Genomic DNA, 14619 nt, shown 5'->3' with positions numbered 1-14619 from the left:
AGAGTTGCCACATATATGTTATACATTAGTCCCTAGATAGTATTGTAATTGCCAGATTCAGCTTAAAAGGCTTTAAGTAGTCAAGTTAAACAATGAAAAAGGTATCTGTATCATATTGTCAAGTCTTCCTCCTTTTCTAAAGTTTCTTGGATGTAAGTGGGATCTAGTTAAACATTCTGCCTGTTTAATGTTCATATTTCTTTGATAACTCCTTAGTTTATGGAGGTACAAAACCTTTTCAAGAAGTCCATGCAATTCTAAAATGTCAAAACTGTTCTGATCTTCCATGAATGTCATAGTGATTGAATCCAGTTCTGGAAATAATCAGACAAGCTGTGGTTTATGGGGATTATGTAATTTTTTTAGAATCCCAAATTTGGATGCAGAGCTCAGCTAGGTAAAAAGTAATGGTAGGATGGGGAAATTTCAACCCATGAATCTTATACCAAATATACAAATCTGTATCTGAGTCAACAATAGATCAGGAATAGATCCCTCATTGCATCGGCAGATAACCGCCCAGCCGCCCTGTTTCGGGTGACTCGCTCCCTCTTACATCAGGGGGAGCGGGATGACCCGTTGCAGGGACGTGCTGAGGAGTTTAACGGTTATCTATACGATAAAATCGTTCAGCTTCGGGAGGGCCTAGACCAAGATTGCAGTGACGTGGGTGAGACGGCTAAGGGTGATCTTGGGGACATTTTATGGGATGAGTTTGACCCTGTCGCTCCCGAGGACATGGACAGGTTGCTGGGGAGGTTGAATGCCACCACATGTTTACTGGACCCGTGCCCCTCCTGGCTGGTACTGGCCACTCAGGAGGTGACACGAGGCTGGCTCCAGGCTATTACGATCGCTTCCTTGGTGGAGGGAGTCTTTCCGACCGCCTTGAAAGAGGCGGTGGTGAGACCCCTCCTCAAGAAGCCTTCCCTGGACCCGGCTGTTTTAGGTAATTATCGTCCGGTCTCCAACCTTCCCTTCGTGGCGAAGGTTGTAGAGAGTATGGTGGCATATCAGTTTCCCTTGCACCTGGATGAAACTGTCTATCTAGACCCGTTCCAGTCTGGCTTCCGGCCCGGTTACAGCACTGAGACGGCTTTGGTCGCGTTGGTGGATGATCTCTGAGGGCCAGGGATAGAGGATGCCCTCTGCCCTGGTCCTATTAGACCTCTCAGCGGCTTTTGATACCATCGACCATGGTATCCTGCTGCGCCGTTGGAGGGATTGGGAGTGGAGGCACCGCTTATCGGTGGTTCTCCTCCTATCTCCGATCGGTCGCAGACGGTGTTGACAGGGGGCAGAGGTCGGCCCGAGACACCTCACTTGTGGGTGCCGCAGGGTCGATCCTCTCGCCTTCTGTTCAACATCTATATGAAGCCGCTGGGTGAGATCATCAGTGGCTTCGTGTGAGGTACCAGCTGTACGCTGATGACACCCAGCTGTACTTTTCCACACCGGCCACCCCAACGGTTATCAAGTGTTGTCCCGGTGCTTGGAAGCCGACGGGTCTGGATGGGGAGAAACAGGCTCAGGCTCAATCCCTCCAAGACAGAGTGGCTGTGGATGCCGGCATCTCGGTACAGTCAGCTGAGTCCTCGGCTGACTGTCGGGGGCGAGTCATTGGCCCCGATGGAACGGGGGCGCAACCTGGGCGTCCTCCTGGGTGGACGGCTGTCTTTTGAAGATCACTTGACGGCCGTCTCCAGGAGAGCTTTTTACCAGGTTCGCCTGGTGCGCCAGTTGCGCCCCTTTCTAGACCGGGATGCCCTGTGCACGGTCACTCACGCCCTCGTGACGTCTCGCCTGGATTACTGCAATGCTCTCTACATGGGGCTCCCCTTGAAGGGCATCCGGAGGCTTCAGTTAGTCCAGAATGCAGCTGCGCGGGTGATAGAGGGAGCCCCTCGTGGCTCCCGGGTGACACCTATCCTGCGCAGACTGCACTGGCTGCCTGTGGCCTTCCGGGTGCGCTTCAAGGTTTTGGTGAACATCTTCAAAGCGCTCCATGGCATAGGGCCGGGTTACTTACGGGACCGCCTACTGCTACCGGATACCTCTCACCGACCCGTGCGCTCTCACAGAGGGACTCCTCAGGGTGCCGTCAGCGAGACAGTGTCGTCTGGCGACACCCAGGGAAGGGCCTTCTCTGTGGGGCTCCCACCTCTGGAACGAACTCCCCAGGACTTCGTCAACTTCCGGACCTCCGAACCTTCCGTCGCGAGCTTAAAACACATTTATTCATCTGCGCAGGACTGGATTAGTTTTTAAATTCGTGGGTTTTTAAGGGGTTTTAAATGGGTTTTTAATGGGTTTTTAATGGGTTTTATTATTTGCTAAATTTTAATTGCGGCCAAATTGAATAAGTTTTTTAGTGGTATTTTAATAGTATTTATTTTGTAATAGTACTGTTTATTTTATCTGCCTGTAAACCGCCCTGAGTCCTTCGGGAGAAGGGCGGTATAAAAATTTAAATAATAAATAAATAAATAAATAAAATTCTAACATGCACTTTTCAATGTATTCAGGGGATTTTTCTAAAGATCTGGTCATAGATTACAAATAAGATAAGATAACCTTTATTGTCATTTTTTTTACTGTGAATACACTGGCAAACATTAAAAATGAAATTCTGTTGCTTGTTCTCATATAGGGGTCCTCCCCTCCCCATGTCAGAACTTTTTAAAAAATGGTTATATTTAGTAATGCTAAAACATTGGAAGTCAAGAATTCTTGTTGATGTACAGTACGTCCTAAACTACATCTATCTAGACCTGATGAGTACATTCTATTCCCAGATGTTCCTCTTAATCTGTTTTGAAATGAATTAAAATGCATATTAGATTTCAGAACTTCAATGTACTTTTTTAAAGTACATTTTTTAAATTTGCCCCAGATATTACGTTTCAGCAGATAACAACATTTGATGACTCTTGTCTGGGCTGAGAAGATAAGTTGAGTTGGGCCATTTTACATGGAGAACAAACTCCTAGTAAATACCATGAGGGCTTTGGAATAATTGAAAAAACATCCAAAAAGAAGGGAATGATAAAATATCTTTGTATTGCTGCATGGACTTAGAAGAGTCAAGAGTCAAGTTACAAAACTGCATGGACTTACAAGAGTCAAGAATGAGTTGAAGACTTTTTTATTTTTTTTAAGAACTAGATTTAATGGTTTATATTATAGTTTATTGCTGTACCTACTTTTTAATATATTTTAATTGGTGATTTGGAAGAGGAATATGTGCCCAGCAAAATTTAAAATTTATTGTAAAATAAATGTGTGTAGCTGATTTTCATCTTCTTCCAGTGTACATGTGGTTGTAGCTATTTATAGAAGAAAAGGGGATTTCCATTTTGCAAAAAAGTCTGAGTTGTAAGAACTGGAATGAAAATACGCTTTCTTTCCAAAGCAGTGACAGAACTGGTTGTGGTTTATTCCCATTCTGCGGCATGGATAGAGAGGAAACTTGCTTAAATACTTAATTTTGTTTTGCATATTTCCTGCTTCCAAGGCATTATTATTATTATTAATATTATTATTATTCCAAGGCAGTATTATTTCTAAGCTGCCTGGTATTGTATTAAGTTAAATTGATTGCAGAAAAATCTCTTCTGCTCCACAAATTATGATGAATGTATAATAATGAAAATGAACATATAAGTCTTACTTGAACTACAAAGATTTTTTTTTGTTTTTAATTGAAAGACAAAGTTCTGTATACATTTGCTCAAGAGTTTGGTATCAGGATCCTAACCATGCATTTGGCTCTGGAATAAATCTCTTTTGTAAATACTGGTAAATGGGAATTGCATGAGAGCATCAAAATGCTGAAAATACATACTGTAAGTTGCAGCACAGAAGAAATAAGATGGCTTGAAATTAGGGATCCTGAGTCATAGAATCATTGAAATATAGGGCTGGAAGGGATCTTGGAGATCTTCTAGTTCCAACCCCCTCATGGGATTATGCCTTATACCATTTCAGACAAATGGTTGTCCAATCTTTCTTGAAAACCTCTAGCAATGAAGCACCCATGACTATGGAAGGCAACCTCTTCAATTAATTAGTTGTTCTCACTCCCAGGAAATTCCTCCTTAGTTCCAGGTTGGATCTCCCTCTGATGAGCTTCTACCCACTGGTTTTTGTCCTGCCTTCAGGTGCTTTGGAGAACAAATTTACTCCCTCTTCCCTATAATAGCCTTTCAAGTGTTGGAAGACAGCTATCGTGTAACCCCTAAGCTTCTCTTTGTTAGGCTAAACATACCTTGTTCCCTTAGTCATCCTTGTACAGTTTAGCTTCAGACCCTTTTCACCTTTGTTGCTCTTCTCTGCACTCTTTCTAGGGCCTGAGTTCTTTTTTATACCATGGTGACCAGAACAGGACACAATACTCCCAAGTGTGGTCTCACCACTGCTGTATAGAGCAGGGGTCTCCAACCTTGGTCCCTTCAAGACTTGTGGACTTCAACTCCCAGAGTCCCTCAGCCAGCAAAGCTTTTTTTGGAGTCTTCCCATGGAGTAAACCAAATCTTTTAGTTCTGTAGCTGTTACAGAACTAGATTGAATGGTTGCTTTATTAACTGGGTTTTATTCCTGGGTTGCTTCTGACAAACAGGTTTCTTTAGTCAGCTCCATAGATTTTCAGTTGGGTTAAGATCTGGGCTATTCCCAGGCCATTCCAGCAATGGAATATGATTATCTTGAAACTCCCCCAAAAAAGTGGTGTTATTAGCCATCAAACCTCAAAAATACAAGGTTTCCACAATTTTGGCCACCACTGTATATGTTTATGAGTATTATGACTCACCTATTGTACCATGTTGTGAGGTGGAGGAATGCAAATTTCGTGGTCATCTTGCTGCATAGCAATTTATCTCATCACGCTTCAGTCCCCGCTACATTCCATTCCCCCATAACTTGCTTTCGAGCAACTGGCCCTTTCCCCCACTCCTGTTCATTTTATGTTGCGGACAGTAAGCTATAAAAGTCGGTGCCCATTCTCAACTGCTGGAAAAACAATTCCAGATCAGAAAAATGAACCCAATGACTTGTAAAGGCATTGGATCCATTGCTGTGGTTCTCTAATTATTGCCATTGAAGAAATGATCTCCAATACTCTTCCCCTAAACTGAAGACAATATGAAAGAGGTGGGTGGGAATTCTTATGATCATTTTCTTTGGGAAGCTCCCATAAATGATTTGTACAGTGATCTAGTCTTCATAGATCAGCTTTTAAACATCAGGTTCCTTGTTCTACTTTCAACCTTGGACTGACTGTTTTGTTTTTTAGAATTTCTTTAGAATTTCCTTCTAATCAACTCCCCCTAACATGTAATGCTATTAAACAAAAAGATTAAGAGTTTCTTACATGAGGTTGTTGGGGTTTTTTTTTAAATCTGTGTTTAGTGCTGAATTGGTGTAATATGAAATGTTATAGTTGAATCTAACTTGGAGGTTGCTTTATATCCTGCATGGTTTTAATCATTTATTATTTATTGGTTTTGGTTTTATAAAAAAATTACTATATAAATAAAAACAAGGTAATTCCAGATTTTTTTGAATACCTTAAGAAAAAAAAATAAAGTAAAAACTTGCGTAACAGTATCTTTATTCTTTTTTCTTTCAGACACTGGAGAGAAAAAAAGAGATTGGAAAACCATTTGTCTGAAACGGTATAGGCATCCAGCTTGAGCAGCGGGTTGGACTAGAAAGCCTCCAATATCTCTTTCAACTCTGTTATTTTGTTAAAAACACCAAGAGGTTTTTAGGATTTCCCTCTGGCTATAGGAACCATAAAAACCGAGCTGAAGAGAAATGACATCAGCTACTGCTCTATGACTATTGATCCTTCTGTGTACCAGAGACTGGGAAAATGACAAGATTTGCTATGGAGGTTTGCCACCTACCTGTGAATTGATTTCAGGGAATAATGTTTTATAACAAACTGATATCTTCCAGAAGAACGACACTGAAGATCCACATCCCTTTGATTATATGCAAAAGAAGTTGGTATTGATGCTGAAACAATATTGGATTAACCATGAGGCCAAAGACTTTCCCTGCTACTACTTACTCTGGGAACAGCAGACAAAGATTACAGGAGATCCGGGAAGGTCTGAAACAGCCTGCCAAAGCTTCTAGTCAGGGATTACCCATTGGACCAAGCAGTGAAAGTTCTCTGGACTCTAAAATTCTAGTAGGAAAGGATGCTGCCAGACAGCAGCAAATCCGACCGGCTGCCAAATTTGGAAATTACCAGAAAGCACTGCGAGAAATCAGATATTCTCTATTGCCCTTTGCTAATGAGTTGGGCACTACCTCTGCAGTTGTTGAAGTCAATAGGCAAATGTTGCAGGAACTGGTGAATGCAGGATGCGATCAGGTGAGTATGCATTTAGAGCAGAGATGGGCAAGAAGGCCATGCTGTGCAGGCTATGTTGACTTCTGGATATGTTGCAATTACAAGTGGGCAATTCAGCTGCTGTTCAGTACATGCAGTGCATTGATTTAGGCCATGACTTTTGTTCTGTGGTCCTATTGCCATTTCATATGCTTGGCGATCATCGTATGATTTGCTAACCAGAGTTCGTTGAGTAGGCCGTAACTCATTAGGTCACACTTCATATCTAGGAATAGATAAACTACTAGAGATAGGCACCTTTTTTGGCCAAGGGGCCACACTTTTACACTCACTGATCTGTGAAGGCTTCATGTCCTTAACTGCACCAGATAGACAGCCAAATATTTTCACTATTTTTTTTTTTTTGAAAGGTTTGCTGGAGGCCTCAAGAGTCCAAATGAATGTGGGGCTTAATGCATCCCTTTTAAGCTTCATTTCAATGAAAACATTCATAGAAATACATCACTAAAAATCTGACGTTTTGCCTATTGGGGCAATGTAGGATGCAGTAACTGAATGGGGTTGATAGCTGCATGTAGCCTGTAGATCATGAGTCGGCCTATACTTATAAACCCTAGTTTGTAAATCATAATGTTAGGGGAGATTTGAGGGTTCTACATTCTTTTGAACTCCTAAATATCTTTGAGTAATGGTGATCAGAGGAAGCATTCTTCACTGCATAGGATTAATTCTGCTTTGTAGGAATCTGCCTGATACTAAATCAAGCTTTTGATCCAGCTAATCCAAGATTGTTTTACCAACCTTTGTTTTGTTTCCCAACTCCAGAATGTCACTCCATAATCTTTCTGATCCTGAAAGGTGCTTCATAAATAAGGAGAGCTTGCATAAAGCATCTTCTTTCAGAATGTTAAAGCAGCTATGTCTTATAGTCCAAACTTGCACTATTTTCCAGGCCTGTGCGGCTGTTTCAGAAGCCGTTCTAGATCCTCTCTGCTGCTGTTCATGCAAGTTAATATGATGTGATAATGTGGCTGCTTTAACAGTTCAAAACGAAGTGCTTCAAATCTTCTCCTATGCAGTCCAAGGCACAATCTTGCTCTACAGAGATTCAAATGATTACATTTTGAATCTTCTCCATCAGTGCTTTTTTGATTTGGCAACTTATAAAATTTGAACTCCCAGAATCCCACTGTCTGGGGAACTCTAGGAGCTGAAGTCCACACATCATACCCTTCTACCTGAAAACTGTACTACTGAACTAAAGAAAAGTACACCCTCTGACACTTCCTGAAAAATGGTCTGAAAAGCACTGTGGCTGGGTTTGGGGGTGGTGGGAATGTTGTTTTTGCTTTTGCTTTTTGCCTAGTCTTCAGTTCTTACAGATTTATTGCAAGTCATGTGATATAAACACTGCAAAACCTGGCATTATAAATCCAACAACTTAAATGCTCTGGATGTTTATGACTGCAGTTGAAAGTTTACTGAAGTCTAGCACACATTTGTTCAAAAATAATACTATTTTTTGAACAGTTTATTGAATTTCTTCATAAATGTTGCAACTGTTCCCACATTGTGTCAAGTGGCCTGTTGTGTTAACCCAGGCATTGTGGTTGATAAACTGTCACTTATGATTAGCATTAGGTATGATCCCAGATAGTTGTGGCTTATTTAGCAAAGCATAGTTAGGCAGGGTATCGCATTATCTTGTATGTTAGCCCAGTCTCTTAAGTATTTTAAATTTTATCTGTAAAACTATACTAAGAAGGTCTTAATAAAACCACAATAATTAATTTTATTCTCTTAGTAACATCGGCATGAAGCTTACACTGCTATAGATGTTACTTTTTCAATAATTGTAAGATAGTCCCAGAACTTGTACAACTTCATACCAAAAGGCACGACCTTGCTCATTTAAAAAAATATCAAGCCAGAAATGCTGTTAATGGCCTATCAACTGGTAAACAAAACTTGCTTAGCTTGAAAGTGCTTGTTGCAGCCTTCAAGAAAGAGTGGAGCACAAGCCAAATGTGTTTCTTGCAGATCAGTAAGCCATTTAGAAACACCCCAGGCTATTAAATGTGGAATGCTGTGTGCAGTTATAGATAGTAGCTTTCAGAATTTTAATTTCATGGAATGCAACCAAGCATGTGATTGGAAGAGTTCAACCACTTGAAGAGCTTTAAATTGTATTGTGATCTTTCTCTCTCTCACTGTTTGAAATGAAAAAAAGCTGGCATGGTTTTCTTGTTTCCATTGTAAATCAGTAATGCGGATATACCTTGTTGAATTGTTGCAATTTGTCATTAGATTACAAAGATGCCTTGAGCAACTGTGTGAATGCACTTGGTTTTTCCACTAATGCAATTTTCCATTATTGCCTTCTGGATTGTTTGTACTTCTCACTATCCACTCTAGCCCTGAGATTTAGTGGTGGCTATTGTTGTTGTTGTTGTTAAATCTGCCTTTTAGATTGTTAAGGGCACCCAACTACAAAAAAAAAAAAAAAAGACTAGGCAGCTTACAAAACCATGTCTGATCATGCTCAGTTCTTTTCAAGTCAGCCATATTAATTCCCCCAAAACTGCCTTTCTTGGTGTTATGACCAACAGAAAATCTAGGATTGTAGGGTAAAAAACATTGTTGTTGTTTTTTTAGAATAGAATAGAATTTTGGCCAAGTGTGATTGGACACACAAGGAATTTGTCTTCGGTACATAAGCTTGCAGTGTACATAAAAAATGCATTCATCAAGAATCATAAGATACAACACTTAGTGATAGTCATAGGATACTAAATAAGCAATCAAATCATACTAGGAAACTAAATAAAACAATATAAATAGTAAAGATACAAGCAACAAGGTTATAGTCATAGGTGGGAGAAGATAGGTAATAGGAAGGATGAGAAGAATAATAGTAATACAATCTTAGTAAAAAGTTTGACAGTGTTGTGGGAATTAGTTGTTTAACAGAGTGATGGGATGCAGAGAAAAACTGTGTGTCTAATTGTTCTGGTATGAAATGTTGCATACCAGAACAACTAGACACACCAGAACAGCTAGTGTGCAACGGTGTGCAAAACATTGAAAGAAGACAAAAGGCAGACCATTTCTTTAATTGAAAAAATGCATAGATGCATTCATGTTTTCACTAGAATTGAAGCTCAGCTCAGTAGCATCCTTGCTTCTTGCCACTTGAAACTCAGCTAAATTTTTCTCCTCCTCCTCCTCCTCCTCCTCCTCCTCCTCCTCCTCCTCCTCCTCCTCCTCCTCCTCCTCCTCCTCCTCCTCCTCCTCCTCTGTTCTGTGGCATCTGAAGTTTCAGCTGTGGTGGTCAGAATGCTAAATTTTGTATCCACTTCCCAGTTCTTTGCTTAGGCAGAACCAAAGGATGTTCTATTCTGTCCTAAGGGGATGCTGTTTAGATTAATAGCTATACGAATGATGCCATTTCAGAGATGTTTCATTACCTAAACAGTGAAATGGAATAACCAAGGGCAAGAAGGCAGTGGGAGTAGGAGAAGCTTCCAACTTTCTGCCAACCTGGCCTGCAGCTGACTGTTCTCTGGCAGGCTATGGTGGGACCAGACTACCTGGCCTCCAGTGGGCCAGGGCAGGACCACTCTACTAAACCTCTGGGCAGTGGCTCAGGAGACTTAAGTGACTACAAATTTGCAAATTTGAAGCAGAAATTTCAATCCCATTGGAAGACATGGTTCCCAGAATTTGTGTAAATTAGCTCATTTGAGGCACCTTGGTTCAAAAATGTTGCCCTAGTTCAGAGGTCAGCAACCTTAAAACACTCAAAGAGCCACAAAGGTCCTAATCGGAAGCCGCCCGTTCAATTCTGGAGCTGACCAGAAGTCCAGTTCCCCCACCATAGAGTCTCTTCCTAGCGCAGTGTCCTTTCTCCTCTGCTGAGGAGTGAGGGGTACTGTAATTCCTGAAAAGCTAAGGCATATATAAATTACAGTAACAGCATGATAGGGCTAGATCGGTGTTTTTCAAATTTGGCAATTTTAAGATGTGGCTGGGGAATTCTGGGAGTTGAAATCCACACATCTTAAATTTGCCAAGTTTGAAAAACATTGATGCATTCTGAAATGATAAGGTCCCCTAAAAGCTAATGCTACAATTAATCTGTTGTGTTTTTTGTGGATGATAATTTTTTTTCCCCCAATCTGCTGTAAGAGACTAATTTTGCTGTGTTTCTAGAAAATGCAGCATTTTTCTAGATACATATTTATGATATATATCATGTAGAATATATATATATTCTACAGTCGTGGGTTTCAAATCCCGACGCTACCGGCTCGCTATTGGGAGCGTGCGGTGCTTCTGCACATGCGCAGAGCGTTTTTGATGATGTCTGGGCGGAGCCTCCCACCGCCGCCACTACCAGTTCGCCTGAACTGGGGCGAGCCGTTAGCAACCCACCACTGATATTCTACATATATATATTTATGATGCTCAAAAGCCTGCTTTATAAAAGGAGCCAACATTGTCAGATCAAATACTTATGCAAATACTGGGAGTTTTCTTCGTCTGCTGGGAAAGTTAACACATTTCCCGGTAAAAAGCTTGAGCTGGGAAAGAGGTGACTCCGCTTTCATAAAATGCAAGTGACTTACAGGACGCTGCTCTCTAGTGAAAGTGGATGATGCAGACAGGTAGAAGGATGAATGTTCAATTATGCATAGAATTGGGAACAGTCTGATTGTGGAGAAGAGTTTCTGCCTAGCTATAATTGTACTATGAATTCTCTCTTTTCAAATATGTACATCTCCAGCCAAAAATAATCTGTTTTTGTCTCCCAGTGTCTGATTCCCTCCTTAAAAGAACTGTCATTTTATACTGGCTAATTTTCCTGTAAAATTCACTGGCAGAGCTGAAGCCTTTTCCCCAAATTGTTAATTAAACAGATATGTAAATAATAAGACATAAGGGTTTCCAGTACTCAGGATTTATTTTTTTATGACAAGGAGCATTCGCAAATCTAAAACAAGACTCGGTACATTTCTTGTTTTCTATGAATATGTAATTAAAGGACAGGACAACAGTTTTGTAGAAGCAATATAAATCATGCGTTAAAAATTCTCTCTTCCAAACTGTAGGGCTGTGCAGTGCTTTATATTCAAAAATAAAAAGGTGCTTCAGAGCACGTGGAGATGCACAATACAGCACTCTCTGTTGTTTACCTGAAACTAAATACAGGTAATCCTTGACTAATAATAATTCATTGAGTGACCGTTCAAAGTTAAAACAGCTCTGAAGAAAAGTCACTTACAACCTGTCCTCGTGTTTATGACTTCCATAGCATCTCTATGGTCATATGGTCAAAATTTGGGAGCTTGTCAACTAGCATTGACAATTGCAGTATCTCAGGGTCACACGATCACTATTTGGAACTTTCCTAGCTGGCTTCCAATAAGCAAAGACAATGTGAGAAGCCCGAATCATTTAACTACCACAGCAAAAAAGGTTGTAATATCGGGCATGACTAACTTAACAACCACCTTGCTTAGCAACAGAAATCAACTAGCAATTATAGTCGTAAATCAAGGACTACTTTTATGCCTTTTCCCAGGACTGAACTGCAGCTGCAGAGAGCACTTGCAAAAGCTTCAGAAAAGACATAGCTGCTTTCAGAAGATGCAGATACAGGTGTTGTATCTTTGTGCCTTTGAATCTGAAGCACTGCGCAATCCTATTAAATTGAAATAGTCTTTCTTGCATTTAACAATGTTGTGTTAAACTTTTACTTAATATCACTATTTAATTTTATTATGGGTATTATCACTTTTAAAGAATACTTGCTGACTTTCTAATCATAAGTACTATAAAAGTTAACAAGGGAGCATTTAGAATGCAGTCAGTTGCCTGGTTCTAAATCTGGTTTATTTGATTTTGTCTTAGTATGTTGTATGGTTCTAGCAAGTAGGTTGTGTAATGTTACCTGTATTGTTTGGCACTATACATGACTCCAGTTGTTATGGCTTGTTGAACAAGTCAGGGCTTAATGTGGCCAAGATTTCATATTCAAAAGAGATTTTTTTCACAATTTATCATTGAAATCCTGTTTCAGTGTGTAAATATGCAGGTAGTACATTAGTTATTTGGAAGCCAAAGGACATACAGCCATATCAGGTAGAGAAACACTAGTCTTCCAGATATTCTGAATATCCTGCTGGCTCAAAGACATTGAAGTCTAACTACTGTACATCTGTAGGTCATAAATTCTTGCTATATGCCAGGTAGACAGCTTTTTAAAAAGATCTGGAGTTGGTGATTTAGCTACATAACTTGCCAACCAGAATGCCAAAAGGATCCAGTTCATTTTTTTCATAAATATCAAAGCAGATGGAGATTTGTCCTTGTCCTTGTAGAAGTGATGACAGAGTAGTTTGTTATTATGACTTTCCTAACTCTAGTGATGGTTTTTAAAAGAAAGTTGCCTCTCAAATAATTTCTGCCATGGTTGCTGCCCTCTGAAACAACATCAGGACTGGCCCCAACCCTTCTGGCCTTCCAGAAGGCCATCAAAACTTGGATGTGCCATTGGACATAGCCTGGATCCCAAGGAAGTATGAACCTGATAAATAGTTATATTGCATATCTTGAGAATGCACTCTACTCTTTTATTGTTGTATTTTAGAGCATATGCACCAAGACAAATTCCTTGTGTGTCCAATTACATTTTGCTAATAAAAAAAAATTCTAACTGTAGCTTTTAATAGTTAAATTGTTTTTAATGACAGAAGATTAAGATTTGACTTGTGTTTGAATTATCTACACCACTCAAAGTCACATGCAGGTGCGATGTGTAACCATATAAATTGAATTAATAATTATGATTTTATATCTGCCGTTTTCAGTTCTTTGCTATCAAGATGAAAAATACAAACAAGAGAGCACACTTTATGGATTTAGATATTATACACACCATGGTTTATTCAAAATATTGTTGTCTGCTTCACACATTAAGTCATAAATTATGGTTTATCATAGCAGGGCTAATGTATCATGCTCATTCAATCAGTGCCTCATCAGATGAGCAACCCAGGCCTTTTCAGTGAGGTTAGTTTGTAAAATTTTGCACTTGTGGAATAATTAAAAGCAAATGTCGTATCTTAATTCCACACATAAAATCAGTTTCCTTATAATAGGATGTGGCTGCTTTGTGTAAGCAGAGTATATTTTATTATTTATTTTTTTATTTTTTTATTTTGTCAAGCATATATTAGATAAGTAGATATAAGTATAAACATAATGATTAATACATGAAATGGATACAAATAAATGGGGACATTAGGACAGGGACGGAAGGCATGTTGGTGCTGTTATGCACGCCCCTCACAGACCTCTTAGGAATGGAGTGAGGTCAACAGTCTGAGGTTAAAGTTTGGGGGGTTTGGGGATGAAACCACAGAGTCAGGTAGAGCATTGACCACTCTGTTGCTGAAGTCATATTTCCTGCAGTCAAGTTTGGTGTGGTTTACCTTAAGTTTGTATCTATTGTGTGCTCGTGTATTGTTGTGGTTGAAGCTGAAGTAGTCATTTAGTAATGAAGTAGTCATATAGTAATTGCTGTAATATTTTGTCCATGTATTTGACTACATTAAAGAAAAATAAGGGATTAAAATAAATAAAACAAGCTATATATGCGTGAGAACTACATCTTATTTTGCAAAGAGGAAATGGCTTCACCAGGTCAGTGATATTTCTATTGCTTGTTCATTTGTATGGTTAAAAAAAGTAACTTCTGACCAAAAGGTTAAGAATGCTATTAATGCTTCTGGAAGTGAAATCACAATATTATCAGGGTGTAGTGGTTCCTCTTGGAAGGTTTTTATGAAACCTTGATTCTTCTTGATAACTTAGCCTTGACAAGTTTTGGAAATAGTTTTGGAAAAAACACAAAAGCTATGTTTTGCAAATAGACCAATCTCCTTTTTTAAAAAAAGCTTATAGAAAAATCAGTTTCTTATAAGGCAATTCTAGTTACCTCCATCCAAGATTAGGCTTACAGCTCGATATTTTTATATTTCTTGATTTTCAGATAGTCTCCTCTTTTTTCCTCATAGAATGTGAATTTTAAAGTATGAAGTAACAATAAACTCATTTTACTGACCAGGAAATGTTTATCATTAGAACGGATTTCACCAGAAATAGCAGAGCTCCTTGGTTGACTTGTATAGGTAATCCTTAACATCCGACTATTCATTTAATGAGTACAGTTATGATAATGCTAAAAAAAA

The 14619-nt window shown here is 39.5% G+C and overlaps 1 protein-coding gene across 2 annotated transcripts in view; it reads left to right on the top strand.

Moving 5' to 3' along the window:
• Nucleotides 1–14619, top strand: part of LATS2 (large tumor suppressor kinase 2) — a 61083-nt gene that overhangs the window by 5853 nt on the left and 40611 nt on the right. Inside the window, exons 1-2 of one of the 2 annotated variants that reach the window (XM_058185177.1) lie at nucleotides 6243–6385; nucleotides 11949–12025. In XM_058185177.1, the coding sequence (XP_058041160.1) occupies nucleotides 6376–6385; nucleotides 11949–12025 (87 nt within the window). In that variant the 5' untranslated portion in view covers nucleotides 6243–6375. Of the gene's footprint in view, nucleotides 1–5629; nucleotides 6386–11948; nucleotides 12026–14619 lie in introns of those variants that run through there. The other variant, XM_058185176.1, reaches the window with a different exon arrangement.

Source organism: Ahaetulla prasina, chromosome 5, assembly GCF_028640845.1.
Source record: "Ahaetulla prasina isolate Xishuangbanna chromosome 5, ASM2864084v1, whole genome shotgun sequence".
NCBI lineage: Eukaryota > Metazoa > Chordata > Lepidosauria > Squamata > Colubridae > Ahaetulla > Ahaetulla prasina.
The sequence above is the reverse complement of the archived record's forward strand: the minus strand, read 5'-3'. Positions and strand labels throughout refer to the sequence as shown.